Here is a 14,244-nt window from a genome sequence, read left to right as displayed (position 1 = left end):
AAAAAAAAAAAAAAAAAAAAAAAAAAAAAAAAAAAATTATCTTAGCATTATTCTGTGAAGTTTGTGCATCATTCTTTGGCTCTATTCCAAGATTGTTGATGGTTTTGATCTCTTCTTGTTAACGGTATTTTTAAAAAAACATTTTATTTTCCAGTTTCCTATTGCTAGGCTGTAGACATTTCTCTGCTTTTTTTTCCCCCTGACTTTGTCAGTTTGCTAAATGTACTTGTTAATTCAAATTTCAATGTGGATTCCATAGGGTTTTCTATGTTCATAGATTTATGTATTTGTTTAGTGAATAATCGGTTGTATGTCTTTTCTTTTTTTTTCTTGCCTTGTTGCACTTCTTGGGAAGTACCAAGAGCAGACACCCCTTCATTATTGCCTATCATGGGCTGCGAATCTCTCTTGTTCACTGGCAAGCTTAGTGCCTGATACATATTGAAATGAATTGATAATTCATAGATGCACTGGAGGAATATTAGCTGATGATATATTTTCATAATTCATGTTGTTTTTCTTCCATATTCATAAATAAAATAGTTTTTCTTTGGGTTCACACATTCATTTCATAAAACAGCATAGCACAACAAAACAAATATCATACATCAAAACATCAGGTGAAATTGTCTTATCAGCTGAGTGCCCACAGTGCTGTGTTGTCCTGACTGTTTAGTGTTAAAAACACTTTAGTCCATCTCTAAAGTCTTCTGTGGGTTTTTGTAAAAGCCTTTGGTCTTTTCATTCCCCGAGTTCTGGGAGTGCCTGTGGTGAATGTCTCAAGGCTCATTTGGAGCTGGCCATTCATGATGGGCTAGTACTGACCCTATTCACAATTCTTCGCTTGCTCTAGGGGCTCCTCACCAGTGGGGTGGAATTTGAAGCTCTCCCTGCAGCACTTTCACTACCGGCAGAGTCTGGTCTGTACCCAGTGACACTTGTTGGGGTCCCACAGACCACTGGAACCATCACTGTGAATGGTAAGGAGGTTTCCTTTATGGTTTCTGCTCACAAAAGGCTGCTGAACTCTGGTATTGCCTAATTAAGGCCTAAAGCTGAGTTTGTCTTTCTAGTCCTAACCAATTAAAAGATAATGAAGAATATTGGGTGGGAGGTGTGGCTGAGTGGTAGAGTACTTGCCTTGCAAGCATGAGACCCTACTTTCCACAGCACCTGAAAGAAAGAAAGAAAGAAAGAAGGAAGGAAGGAAGGAAAGAAAGCCCAAGATAATGAAAAAGAGTGCATTTCTTTAGGATGTGACCTGGAAAAAGACTGGTTTTGAATGTGAGATGTATGGAAGGGGACACACATGCCATATTCCTGCCATGGTAGAGGGTGTATGTCTTGTGCTCTGACCCCTTACATTCCCTCTCCCCCGTCTGAGCCAGGAAGTCTTCAGACACTGCTCAGCTCACCTCAGTGCATTTAGGCCCTCTCCAAAGCTATGATTTCCTTTTTGTGTGACAGGCGGTTTGCTGACCTTGTCAGAGAGTTGTGTGTTCACATAGATCGTACCTCCACACTGGGTCTGGACATTCTTCATCCTGGATCTAGTCCTATCACCTCACCAAGACTCCTGTCGCTCAAGTCCTTCAGAGTACTTTCCTGTCTATATACAGGGGCTACTTTTCCATTTATTTCTAACAGTGGTCACCCCTTCTCCATGGTGAGCTCTCTCCTCTGGTTTTGGGGCCACCACACCTGGATTTCTTTTTCCTTCTCTTTGGTGGTAAATGCTAGACAGACATTCTACCACTGAGCTAAAACCTCAGTCTTCTCTGAGTGTTCTCCTGCCTCTCTGCCTCTTCCTTTTTGGTCTCTCTTTGTAGGCCCTCCTCCTTGGGCTTTCACCTTTACTTTCTTTCCTTCATTTTGCTTCCCCTTACCCTCCCTGCCCTTCCCTACCTGGTTCTCTCCCTTCTTCTCTCCTTCTCCCTGTCCCTCATCTTCTTTCTCAACAAGCTACCTCAGGTGACTCCATAAACTCCATACGCTTGCCTACCTGCAAGTCCTAGCATGCTAATGATTTTGAGGGCCAGGTTCCCTTCCTGGACCTACATATGCAGCCACAACCTCAGATGTCCTTTGGGTACTTTCCATACCGCATGTCAAACCACAATACACCACTTTTGCTCCCCCAGACACCACCAAGTCAATGAAAGCATCATTGTGAGCCAGTTGTCCTGGCTTCTCAGGAGTTATCCTTAGCTCCTTTTGGCCAACCTCCATGACCTGTGTTGAATCCTCAACCCTTAGTGAAAAGGGCCACTTCTTTCCACCTGCATGGCCACGTCCTCTCTTGCAGAGTGACTATCTTACAAGATTTGTCATAGTAGCCCTTGGATTGGTCTTCCTGCCTCAGGCTTGCGAATAGACCTGTCTTCCCATGGTTTGCTCCTCTCTCTTCACCAGAAGCATTAGTGCCTTCATGTGTCCAGAGCATCCTTGGCCCTGTGGAACCCATACTCTGGGGACCCTTCCTTTTCTCCCTTGGGTCTCAGAGGATCCTTTCAACTCAAGAGTGCTTCTACTCCCTGAGTCTTTACTAGGCTCCCCTACCTAGTGTTTTGTGTTGTCTCAAGTGCCCAGTGCAGGTCCTTCCTTGGCTTATTCACGCTGGCCTTGTGCAGCCTTCTCATATTTCTCTGTGTGCCTTCCTCCTCTGTGTCACCAGCTGGATCCTTGCAGGTCTTTGCCTTGGTGGCCTTGGTCTTGCTTAGCATCATCCTCAGTGTGTAGTGTATAGCTCCACACATAGTAAGTCTCTAGTATTTGTTGACTGAGAAAGGTGCTCCCTGTCTAGCAAGTAAGATGAGCAGTCAGAGGGCAGATGTGTTGGAATGAGCAAAGTGGAGACTGAGTCTGCCTTAGGGAGCATGAAAATTAGAGAGAGGTAATCACCAAAGGCCTGTCATAGATCCTGAGTTTTGAAAGCTCACTGGGAATTGTCTCAATGAATGAGATGAGCGGTGGTGAAAAAGGGGGCAGGAAATGATATAGAAAGGGTCTTCAACACCCTGATGTGGTGGGACAGGCCTACAATCCCAGCATTCTAGGAAGATGAGGCAGGAGAATTGCAAGTTCTAGCTCAGCTGAGGCAACTTAGCAAGACCCTGCATCAAACCAAACCCAATCCAACCCAACCTCCAAAATAGGTTTGGGGATATAGCTTAGTGTGAAGGCCCTGAGTTCAGTCCCCAGTACTACAAAAACAGAGGGCTTCCAGGCTGAGAGAGCCACATGCCCAAAGGCTGGTGGTAGGAGAAAACATTTAGCATCTGTGGGTGGTCAAGTAGGTGGATGGGGGCAGAGAGTCGTAGTGATGGGGCTGAAAGGAAGATGGGGTGAGGCTGCTGCAGTATTGGAATAGAGCAAGTCTGGGTGGATGGATGGCTTCTCAGGCCTCAGAGCAGCCTCTTAGTACCAGGATCAGAGATAGTCCAGGTGGCATTGACAAAGGCAGGGTTGTAGCTGTGACAGGAGTGGAGTGGAAGAGACAGAGAATGGGAATTATGGACCTGAAGTGTGGGTCCCAAGCAGCAGGACAGACACTGGCATGTCGCTGAGAAGCATGTGGTGGATCTGTCCATCTTTGGTGCTGGTCTGCTTTGTTCAAGCCTGGTGCCCCCCCAGAGGAAGCTGAAAGGGCTTGCTAGGCACCAAGTGTTTGTTATCAGACTCCAGAGTTAGGTGCAGTTGTTTTATTTTTTTTATTATTATTTTTTGTTTGTTTGTATTTTTGGTACTGGGGATTGAACTCGGGTCCTTGTGCTTGTGAGGCAGGCGGTGGAACCACTGAGCTAAATCCCCTGCCCTAGGTGCAGTTGTTTTAAACAATGGTTTACAAAAAGAAAAATCCCTTATATTAATCAAGAATTGTAAAATAATGACTGCTCAACAGTTATAACCACACCATCGCAAGTTCCACAGAAAAAAGTATAGGTGGATTAGTGGCACAGGGGACTTTCTGGGAAACAAATGTTTTCATGGAAAGAAGCCCCTCAGAACTCACTGTAGAAACAAGGGAGTGTGGGTGCTGTGACCCAGAGGCCAGAGAATTGAGAACAGCCTCAAGTCCAGGGAGGAGAAGGGAAGGGAGGGAGGGTGTGATCCACCATGGTGGGGGTAGCTCTTTCCTCCTTTTAGGATGGAACAAGTCAATAAGAATGCAGAAAGTTGTCACCCTATCATCCAGCTATTGGGTATTGTTTAATTTTGTTGCATAGTGAATGTGGTTTATAATAATTATCTCTTGAAATTTCAAAAGACATTTTAAAGCTTTGCTTAAACAATTTAAAGTACTTAACTGATAGACTTTATTTTAACAAGAAAATTTGCTAATCTTAAATTATAGTACTTGTATACATACCTCAGATTTGCCGTATCACAGAGTAGCTATAATGACAAAATTGGCTCTTGAATTTTCATCTCTCAAAAGACAATTTTGAAGTATTTTTCAAATACTCATTAAGTTACATTATGTCCTGGAAAGGAATATTAGCTGTCATTTTCATTTTAGAGATGGATAAATCTGAAAAGCAAATTAGTAAAGGGATAAAACACTGATTACTAAATTGTATAGATTTATAGTGTGTAGGGATCTTCTCAGACACTCAGCATATGGACATCAAACCAGGTCACAAGTGCCATTATAAGCCCCATTATGCAGAAAGACATTGAGGGTCTTTGGGGTGGTGGAGGGAGTAGTGAGTGGCAAAGGCAGGCATGGGACCAAGTCTTCTGCAAAGGAAGCTGTGCTCTTTTCACTTCTTTGGCTGTGGTGTGCATCACAAAGCCCTGCAAGCATTTTTTGCCCTATGTTCCAGGTTACCGTACCACAGTCTTTGGTGTCTTCAGTGACTGTTTGCTGGATAATCTTCTGGGAGTAAAAACCAGCGGCTCCACTGTAGAAGTCATTCCAGCTTTGCCCAGACTGCAGATCAGCACTTCTCTGCCCAGGTAATGTTTCCTAGCAGTGCATAGGTCTGTTTTAGTAGTACATGTGTGCAGTACGTGATGATTACATTCCTTGTGGGGAATTAGCACATATACTTAACATGTCTTATTTTTAAAAAATTTCCTTCCCCCCTTTTTCCTTTCCTTTTCTCTTGATCCCCCTCCCATTTGCAAAAGATTAATCTCCCTACTTCCTGTTATCTGTGTTTTATTTTACTCCTTTATATGTTGGGTTTCTTGTATATGCTTATATGGTATTTCAGCTTGCATGTCTGATTTATTTCAAGGTGCATTCATTTTCCTATAAATGACTTAAGTTTATCCTTCTTTATGGCAGAGTAATACTCCATTTTGTATAAATATATTTTCTTTATCCATTCATCTATTTTTTAAAAAAATTTATTTTTCTTCCTTGTTGAGTTTTTTGGTATATTTTAGGTGTACAGTACAGTTACATTTATCATTGGGATCTTGTACCTTTACATGACAGGTCTTGGTTCTCATTATTTCCCCTTGTCCTGCCGTCCCCTTCACCCCCTCCTTCCCTCCCCCTTTACAAACACTTCATTTCCATTTTTTAATTTTCTCCTATTTTTTCCTTTTCCCTTACTACCTTTCCCCTACCCTTTCCACTTTCCCTATACATTTAGCCCCTTTCTTCCTATTTCACATTGTCAGTTATATCATTAGGATCTTATGTACTATTATAGTTTATTCACACCAGAGAAACTATTCAATATTTACACATGTGTGACTTATTTATTTCACTTAGGAGCATATCCTAAATATGTATCCATTTTCCTATGATTGAATCTAATTTCTCGTTCTTTATGGCTGAGTAATATTCCATTTTATAGAAAAACCACATCTTCTTTATCCAGTTTCCAACGGATGGGCAAATGGGCTGTTTCCAAGTTTTAGCTATTACAAATTGTGCCACTATAAACATAGGTGTACATATATTGCTGTGATATGATTCTTTTAATTCTTCTGGAAAGATACCCCAGCAGAGGTATGACTAGGTCAAATGGAACCTCTATTCCCAGCTCTTTGAGGTATCTCCATATTGATTTCCATAGTGGTTGCAGCAGTCTGCACTCCCATCAACAATAGAGAAGGGTTCCTTTCTCCTCGCAACCCTGCCAACATTTGTTATTGATTGATTTCTTGATAGCAGCCATTCTTTGTGGGGTGAGGTAGAATCTCAGTGTTGTTTTCATCTGCATTTCTCAAATGACCAGTGATGTGGAACATTTTTTTCATATATTTACTTGCTGTTTTTACTTCTTTGTCTGAGAAGTGTCTGTTCATTTCAGATGCTCATTTTTGAATCGGGTCTTTATATTTGGGGGGCTGATACTTTTGAGTTCTTTATATATTCTAGATAATAGTCCTTTGTCTGAGGAGCATCTGTAGGTTGTCTCTTAGTTCTGTTGATGGTTTCTTTTACAGTGCAGAAGCTTTTTAATAAGATGAGATCCCAGTTGTTGACTCTTTCTGCTAGTTCCCGTGCTACTGAGGATTTGTTTATAAAATCTTTTCCTATGCCAATGTCTTCCAGAGTTCTGCCTAACTTATCTTCCAGCAAGTTTAGTGTTTCTGTTTTAATATTTAGATCTTTAATCCACTTGGATTTTAATTTAGTGCATGGTGAAAGATAAGGGTCCAGTTTTAATTTTTGGCAGGTTGAGATCCAGTTTTTCCAACACCATTTATTAAAGATGGTCAGCTCCTTTGTGAAAGATGATGTAGCTGGGACTGGGGATTTAGCTTAGTGGCACTGCACCTGCCTCACAAGTGCAAGGTCCTGAGTTCAATCCCTGGTACTAAAAAAAAAAAAAAGACGTAGCTGAGTACATCTGGATTTGTTTTTATGTCTTCCAATCTGTCCCACTGATCCTCAGGTCTGTTCTTTGCCAGCGCCATGCTGTTTTTATCATAGTGGCTTTGTAGTATAGTTACAAATTGGGAATTGTTATGCTGCCATGTCTCTGTTGCCTAGGATGACTTTTACTATTCTAGGTGTTTCATGGTTCCAAATAAATTTTTGGATTCTTTTTTCTAGTTCTGTGAAATATAGTATTGGAATTTCAATTGGCATTGCATTGAATCTGTGTAGCAGTTTTGGTAGTATGGCCATTTTCACTATGTTGATTCTTCCTACCCAGGTATCCATTCATCTATTAATGAAGAGAAATGGTTTTTGAACACTTTTGGTGGTATATTTTTATAATATCACAGGGTCTGAATTAATCTGAAGTTTTCTTTTGTCCAAAATATGGCCGAAGGATTTCTTTGAGATAACAAATGGTTAATATGCCTTGCTGCAAGTGAGTTGCAACATAAATGAGGTTTTTCTTATCAAGTTGAGCACAAAAGGGAAAATTAGCCTTTGAAATCATAAGTTTTTGGAAAAACAGTCAAGGTTTTAGTGCATTTAAGAAAAACTTAACTTCTACAAAATGGTATTTTGTTTTTGTTTTTGTTTTTTAGTATTATAGGAAAGCAGGAAGAATGGGAAATAAATCTCAGGAGGCCCAGAAGGAACTGCTATAAATTTTTTGTGGTATTTCCACTAAGTATTTTATCCCTTCTTTTTTAAAAAAATACATATTCAAATAGTTAAAAATCAGACTACATCATATATAGCATCATAGGCTCCTTTCTGTGTAACCATATAACATAAGCTATTCCTCATGCCTTTACAAATTCTTTAAAAATTAAATTTTAGTGATTCAAAAAATACATCATGGAGATACTAGTTCAGAATTGCATAACCATTCTTTGCTATTGAAAATTGAGATTCTCTCAATTTTTGCTCTTGTGAATAATAACGAATATTTTCTTGACCATTTTTACAAGGTGAATCTTAGGCTTTTGTAAGATTTTTTTAGATGGTGCCCATTTTTAATGGGCCCTTTTCATTTGCTAGGCATTGCTGAGACCTAGGGCCTGGCAGCCTTGGTCCTGTCACTGTGGGAAATTCTGTCAAGAGACAGGCTGACAAACAGCTCTACTTCACAGGGTCCCGTGACGTGCTGTGTGCAGCCCTAGGGATGTGGGTAAGATTCCTCCAGGAGACAATATTAGCAGCAGTAAGGGGCAGGACAGAGGCATTCACAGCTTAAATGGGTGGGAGAGCAGTTGCTGGACAGAGGGGAGGAGGCATTTTGTGATTAGGGAATAAAGTGAAATAGAATAAATGAACTCAGAAGGAATCATAGGTCTGATTGTAAGAGCTAAAAGTATAAAAACTTTTAGAAGAAAACAGGAGAGAATATTCATGACCTTGGGTTAGACAAAGAGTTCTTTAATATTACAGAAGAAAGCAGGATCCATAAAATAAAGCTTTGATAAATTGGACTTCATCAAAATTAAAAACATTTGTGCTTCCAAAGACACCATTAAGCAAATGAAAAGACAGCTCACAGGCTGAAAGAAAATATTTGCACATCATATATCTGATAAAGAGCTTGTATTCACATAAAGAATGTTAACAACTCAGTAATAAGAAGACAAACAATCTAATTAAAAAATTGGCCAAAGATTTGAATAGCTCTTTCACCACAAAAGAGGTACAAGTGGCTTATAAGCTACCTGGAGGGATGTGCAGCATAATTTGTCTTTCTGGAGGTCGCACCACCAAGATTTGAGTTCACACCCACTAGGGGGCTGTGATCAGAAGACAGATGACAGGTGCTCCAGGTGCTGGAGGAGCTGAAAGTCCTGCACTGCTGATGGGAAGGAGTAGTTTCTGACAACCTGGTAATTTCTTAAAAGTTTAACATAAATTTACCACATGACCCAACAATTCCACTCCTAGGTATCTATCCAAGACAAAGGATAGCAAACCAGGGATGATCTAAAAATATGTAAAAAAGGGGAAGAAATGAGAACCAAGACCTGTCATGTAAAGGTACAATATTTCAATAATGAATGTAATTGTACTGTATACCTAAAATGTACCAGTAAACTCAATTTAAAAAATTTTGTAAATGTTTAAATTCTTAAAAATTTGTTACAGTAGAACATACATTGCCATTAATCTCCTTCACAATACTCCCCTTTAATTTGAACACACTTGTTCCATTGTTCTTGCCACTTTCTGAAGCAGTTCTAGACGTCCTCTTTCCTGAGCATCCTTAGTTGTATTTTTGCAGCTGCCTTGACCTCCCAAGTCAACTCAAAATGTTTACCTTTCATGGTCATTTTGATTTTGAAGAAGGGCTGGAAGTCTCATGGCACTAGATCCAGTGAATAAGGTGGACCAAGACACACTGTAATGTTCTTACAAGCCAGCCTTTCTGTTAGAAGGCACTCAGCCTTGGCGTTCACTGTGTTTATCCCATCTCATAATGACACTCACGACAGAGGACTTTCAGAACTGCTTCACAAAGTGGCAAGAATGATGGGCTAAGTGTGTTCAAATTGAGAGGACTTTTTAATAGAGTAATTAATAGCAATATATCTTTGATAATAAAAATTTTAAAAATCAAATATTCACCATATATTTTAGTTATATCTTGTATATTGACAGAAAAACTTGTGTATCAGTGTTCAAAACAGTATTTTTTTCAGCTTTAATTGAGTTTTATTGGTACGTTTTATGGATACAGTATAGTTACATTCATTGTTGAGATCTTGTACCTCTACATGACAGGTCTTGGTTCTCATTTTTTCCCCTTGTCCCTGCCCTCCCTTCACCCCCTCCTCCCCTTCAAAACAGTATTATTCGTAATAATCAAAAGAGTTGTAAAGGATCCAGTAGCCATCAACTGGTGAATAGACAAAATGTGGCACATTTTTACAATAAAATTCTGCTCAACAATAGAAATGAATGAACTGATAAATGCTATAGTGTAGATAAACCCCAGAAACATTATGCTAAGTAAAAGAAGCTAGATGAAAAGGCCACATAGTATATAATTGCCTTTCTATGAAATTTCCATAATAGGCAAGTCTGTAGAGGCAGGAAGCTGGTCAGCAGTTGCACTGGGCCAGAAGTGGAAGTGGGAATTGGTCACAAGTGCAACAAGACATCTCTTTGGAGTGATGGAACATTTTAAGACTGAATATCTGTAATGGTTGTACAATTTTGTAAATTTACTAAAAATAATTGTAGGCTTAAAACAGGTGAATTGGATGGTTTGTAAATTATACCTCAATTCTGTTGTTTCATTGAATCATTTTGGTTTGGCTCCAGAATAGTGTAGACACCTGATGAGAGCTGAGCCCATGGCAGCTTCGGGGGATGCTCTCTTTGGTGTCCTCCCTGAGCATGGACTACCTCAAGCCTGGCAGCTCTAGTCGTTGAGTCCACAGACTCCCACCTAGGGCTTGCTTGCCATTCCTATTGCTCCCAGTGGTAGAGAGGCATACTTAGGGGCCAGGTTAGAAAGACACAGCCTGGGGCTGCAGTTTAAGGCAGAGCTCCAGACACCTGAACTAACACTCAAGGTGATCTGTGAGTGACCTGGTCGTGACTGTTATAGCAGCCGCACACTTGGGATCTTCAGTCAGCACTCCAGGAGAGGGGCCAGGTGCCTCAAGGGAAGAAGCACAAAGTAGAAGGAGTATTATAAGAAGGAAGAGTATTTTGGGAAAAGGTAATGTGTCCTTTGCCCTGCTAGTGAGGCCATGTCAAAGGTCATCTTTTGCAGCCATGCAATAAGCGAAGAAAGCAGATATACTAAGAGTCCCTCTGTCTCCTTCATTTCTGTCTTGCTTTTATAATAGTTTTCAAAGGCAGTACTCTACCTCTCCCACTTTTATGATTTTGTGGGTGCACTTTGTTTTTTTTTCTTTTATTGAGTTTATTGGTACAGTTTAGGTGTACAGTACAATTACATTCATTATTGGGATTTTGTACCTTTACATGACAGGTCTTGGTCCTCATTTTTTCCCCTTGTCCCTGCCCTTCCTTCACACCCTTCTCCCCTCCCCATTTACAAACACTTTGTTTCCATTTTTTCTTTTTCTCGTATTTTTTTCTTTTCCCTTATTACCTTTCCCCTACCCTTCAATGGGTGCATTTTGATGAGAACATGAATACTTTTGGGTATCTGTCACCTCCCACTGAAAACCTGCCTCATTTGGCAACTGCTGGAACCCCGCAGCATGGAGGAGCCTGGGTCCTTGTATAGACGCATGGTGTAGTCTTTGGGGAGAGACCAGGTGCTGGGGGAAGGTGTTCTCATGGAGCTGGTTTGGAGTTATAATGTTTTTATTTCTTATTTTAAAAAATTTTTTTCTTCTCATGAGTTTATTGGTACATTTTAGGTATACAGTACAGTTATGTTCATCATTGGGATCTTGTAACTTTACATGACAGGTCTTGGTTCTCATTTTTCCCCATTTTATTTTTAATTTTTAAATAATGTGTATAATGTGGAGTCCCTCAGAGGTGTGAGGGGATAAGGAGTATATATTTTCCTAGGGTAATTTTGTGCCTTAAAAAGGACTAGAAATCGAGTGTTGATTGTGATCTAATACAAACCTGCTTTTGCCTGACTCATCAAAGCTGCTCATATTGGTTGACATCTGTGGTGTGTATTCACCCTTTTGGGATAAGACTGGCATTTAGTAAAAATGTCTATGACCTAGGTCTGAGCCAGTGTGAGCTCAGTCTGCAGGGAGAGTCAGACTGATGGGAGCCGATATGTCAGCTGCTCCTGTAACATGGAAGCCAGTGGAAGTGAGTGTGTGTCTCCCCTCTGGGACTCAGGAAGGCAAACAAATGTAAACTGAGATGAAGTAGAATTGAATACTACAGTGGGAGAAAAGGCAGGGTCATCAATGTGTTCAGAGAAGGCAGATCTGTTCATACAGAAAGCAGAGGACCCTACAAAACAGGGCAACATGGCAGTCCCTCCAGGAAACCTCCCTGCACAGGAAGAGTCCCATGGGCAGTGGGCCATAAGCAGAGGGCCTTCCAAGCCAGGCAAGGGGTTGTGATGTGTCCTGGTAGGCTGTGTGCCTCAAGCACTGGCTGTGCCAAGAGCAGGTGGCCTGACAGCCATGGTGTGAGGATTTGTGTTGGGTTGAGCTGCTTCTCCTTGTGCCCCAGTATGCTCAGGACTCAGCCCCTTTGCAACACTTCAGCTCCCCTACTCAGTACTGCTGAGTTGGGGCCACATCTTACAGGTGCATTGTTCCTTTGTTCTGGGTCCTTTTTCCTTCCTCACAGAGGGCCTTGCTACCCTGTTATCTGAGATGCAGGGTAATTGGTCTCAGCTGTGTTTTATTTTCCTAATACCTTCTCCACACATTCACATTGATTACAAATAGCCTTTGCTTGGAGAGGATTGTGTGTTAAAGGATAGAAAGAATCATTTGTTGGTACTGGGGATCGAAGTCACAATCTCATGCTTGCCAGGCAGACACTGTGCTGCTGAGCTAAATCCCCAGCCTGAAAGAATCATTTGTAGTGAGTATGTGAGTCAGGTTCTTTTCCTGATGGAGTATTCATTTCTTGACTCAAAGGCATTCACCCAGAGCCATCATGCTCTTATTTCCTGAGCACTTGAATGGAACACCAAGCTCCCCATCGGTCTCCAGTTGAGACCCCAGGAGTTCATGGCCAGATGACCACACCACCTTTGTTTTGAGTGTTGTCTCTTTCCTGGGACAGCAGAGGTGTGAGTCGTTCACTGTCTGGAACATTCTTTGTTGTCCTTTGGTCTAAACAGTGTAGGCATGAAGCTCTCATGAGAAACCTACTTGGACCTGACTGTGAGCCTGTATTCTGTGAACAGGGCAGAACCACCTATCAGACACCATCAGGTAGGCTGCAGGTAGGAATGATGTGGTGGGCCTTCTTAGTCCGATGATGGTGAACCACTGTGGCAGTAGTGCTGTAGGTTCACCACTGCTGGTTTAGTTGATTTTATAGCCCATTTCCAGTTTGATTAAGCACAATGTTGGCTCACATACATTCAGCTATGATGATTCTTGGTGGAAACCTTTGAAGTCCAAGGAAGGTGGGAATGGGTCCTTCAAAGCTCTTGGATCCAGGGAAGAAATATTGACCCAACCTTCTACCCTGACACTTTCTGCTTTTTGTGGTCAGACTTCTCTAGACCTGTGCATAGTATTCTTTTTTTTTTTTGCTTGTAGTGCTGGGGATGGAGCCCACAGCCTCACACATGCTAGATGTACTCTTTGCCACTGAGCCACATCCTGGTCCCTGTGTGTATGTTTTATCTGCCCATATGGTACATACCTCTCTTCCTTGCCAGGTTTTGCCTTGACTTTTCTTCCAAAAGCGTTTTCCTTTGGTCTCTGGTGACCTCCTTGCTAGAAGTCTGCTTGTGGTTTGGAAGGAGAAACAAGCATACTGAGCAGTGTGGATACTGTGAGGTCAGTGGGAACTGGGCAAGACTTACAAACCCAGGCCTAGGGCATTAAATCAGGAGTCTTAGTGGACACTGGGCTACACTTGTTTGCAGAACTGGCTGCTGGTCTGTCCCATAGGAGGCCTCAACTGAGATGGAAGAGGACAGATTCCCATGGGGCGCAGCTGGACAGTCCTGTGTGATGTCAGTGTTTGTTGCTTTGGGCTTGTACCTGGGCGTGAAGTCTGTTGTATACACTTTTTGTTTCCCTTTGGCCCCGTTTCTCATGTTATCAATAGGAATGGTTCCTGTAGTTTTTTCCTCTTAAATCTATAGATTTCCCCAAGGCAATTCTGAGTATTAGAGCTATATCCTCATGGTTCATTTGAATTAATTCATTGTTTAATTTTTGCCATCCACAATTGGGTAATTAAGGATTTATGCTTCATGCACATGAGAAACTAGGGCTGAGTGAGAGTGATTGGGTTCATAATATGCAGAGACATGTTTGTGCAGGGAGCCCCTCACCCCTTCCACGTGGTAGCTCACTTCTGTTTCTGATAGCCAGGCACTGACTCCATGGGGAAAGCCAGGGTTTCTAACCCTATTTCTGTCTCTCTCTCTCTCTCTGTCTGTCTGTCTGTCTGTCTCTCTCACTCTCTCTCTCTCTTCCTGAAACACCTTTTTATTAAACAGCAAAGCAGAACTACAACACAGTTTTTATATATTTGCAAATTAGGTCACAAAAGGGTTGCAAAATGTTTGCAGTCTAACAACTACATATTCATATAACTAAAGTCATTCATCAACTCTTACACTAATAGATAAGATTATTCCATTGATTAAAAGTAGCTCAGGGGCTGGGGATTTAGCTCAGTGGTTCTGCTGCCTGCCTTCCAAGTGCAAGGACCAGATTTCGATCCATGGTACTAAAAAAAAAAAAAAAAAAAAAAAA

At 41.4% G+C, this 14,244-nt stretch overlaps 1 protein-coding gene across 11 annotated transcripts in view; it reads left to right on the top strand.

Annotated features, from left to right (window-relative positions):
* Positions 1–14,244, top strand: part of Trappc9 (trafficking protein particle complex 9) — a 682,458-nt gene that overhangs the window by 169,995 nt on the left and 498,219 nt on the right. For all 11 annotated transcript variants that reach the window (XR_004516032.1, XR_004516033.1, XM_033760864.1 and 8 more), the window contains 2 exons: positions 854–980; positions 4,827–4,959. Coding sequence is in view for 9 of the 11 variants with exons in the window: in XM_033760864.1 (XP_033616755.1) it covers positions 854–980; positions 4,827–4,959 (260 nt within the window). In the remaining 2 variants the exon portion in view is untranslated. The remainder of the gene's footprint in view (positions 1–853; positions 981–4,826; positions 4,960–14,244) is intronic.

This window comes from Fukomys damarensis, unplaced genomic scaffold (genome assembly GCF_012274545.1).
Source record: "Fukomys damarensis isolate Sample0158 unplaced genomic scaffold, DMR_v1.0_HiC HiC_scaffold_5, whole genome shotgun sequence".
Lineage (NCBI taxonomy): Eukaryota > Metazoa > Chordata > Mammalia > Rodentia > Bathyergidae > Fukomys > Fukomys damarensis.
The sequence above is the reverse complement of the archived record's forward strand: the minus strand, read 5'-3'. Positions and strand labels throughout refer to the sequence as shown.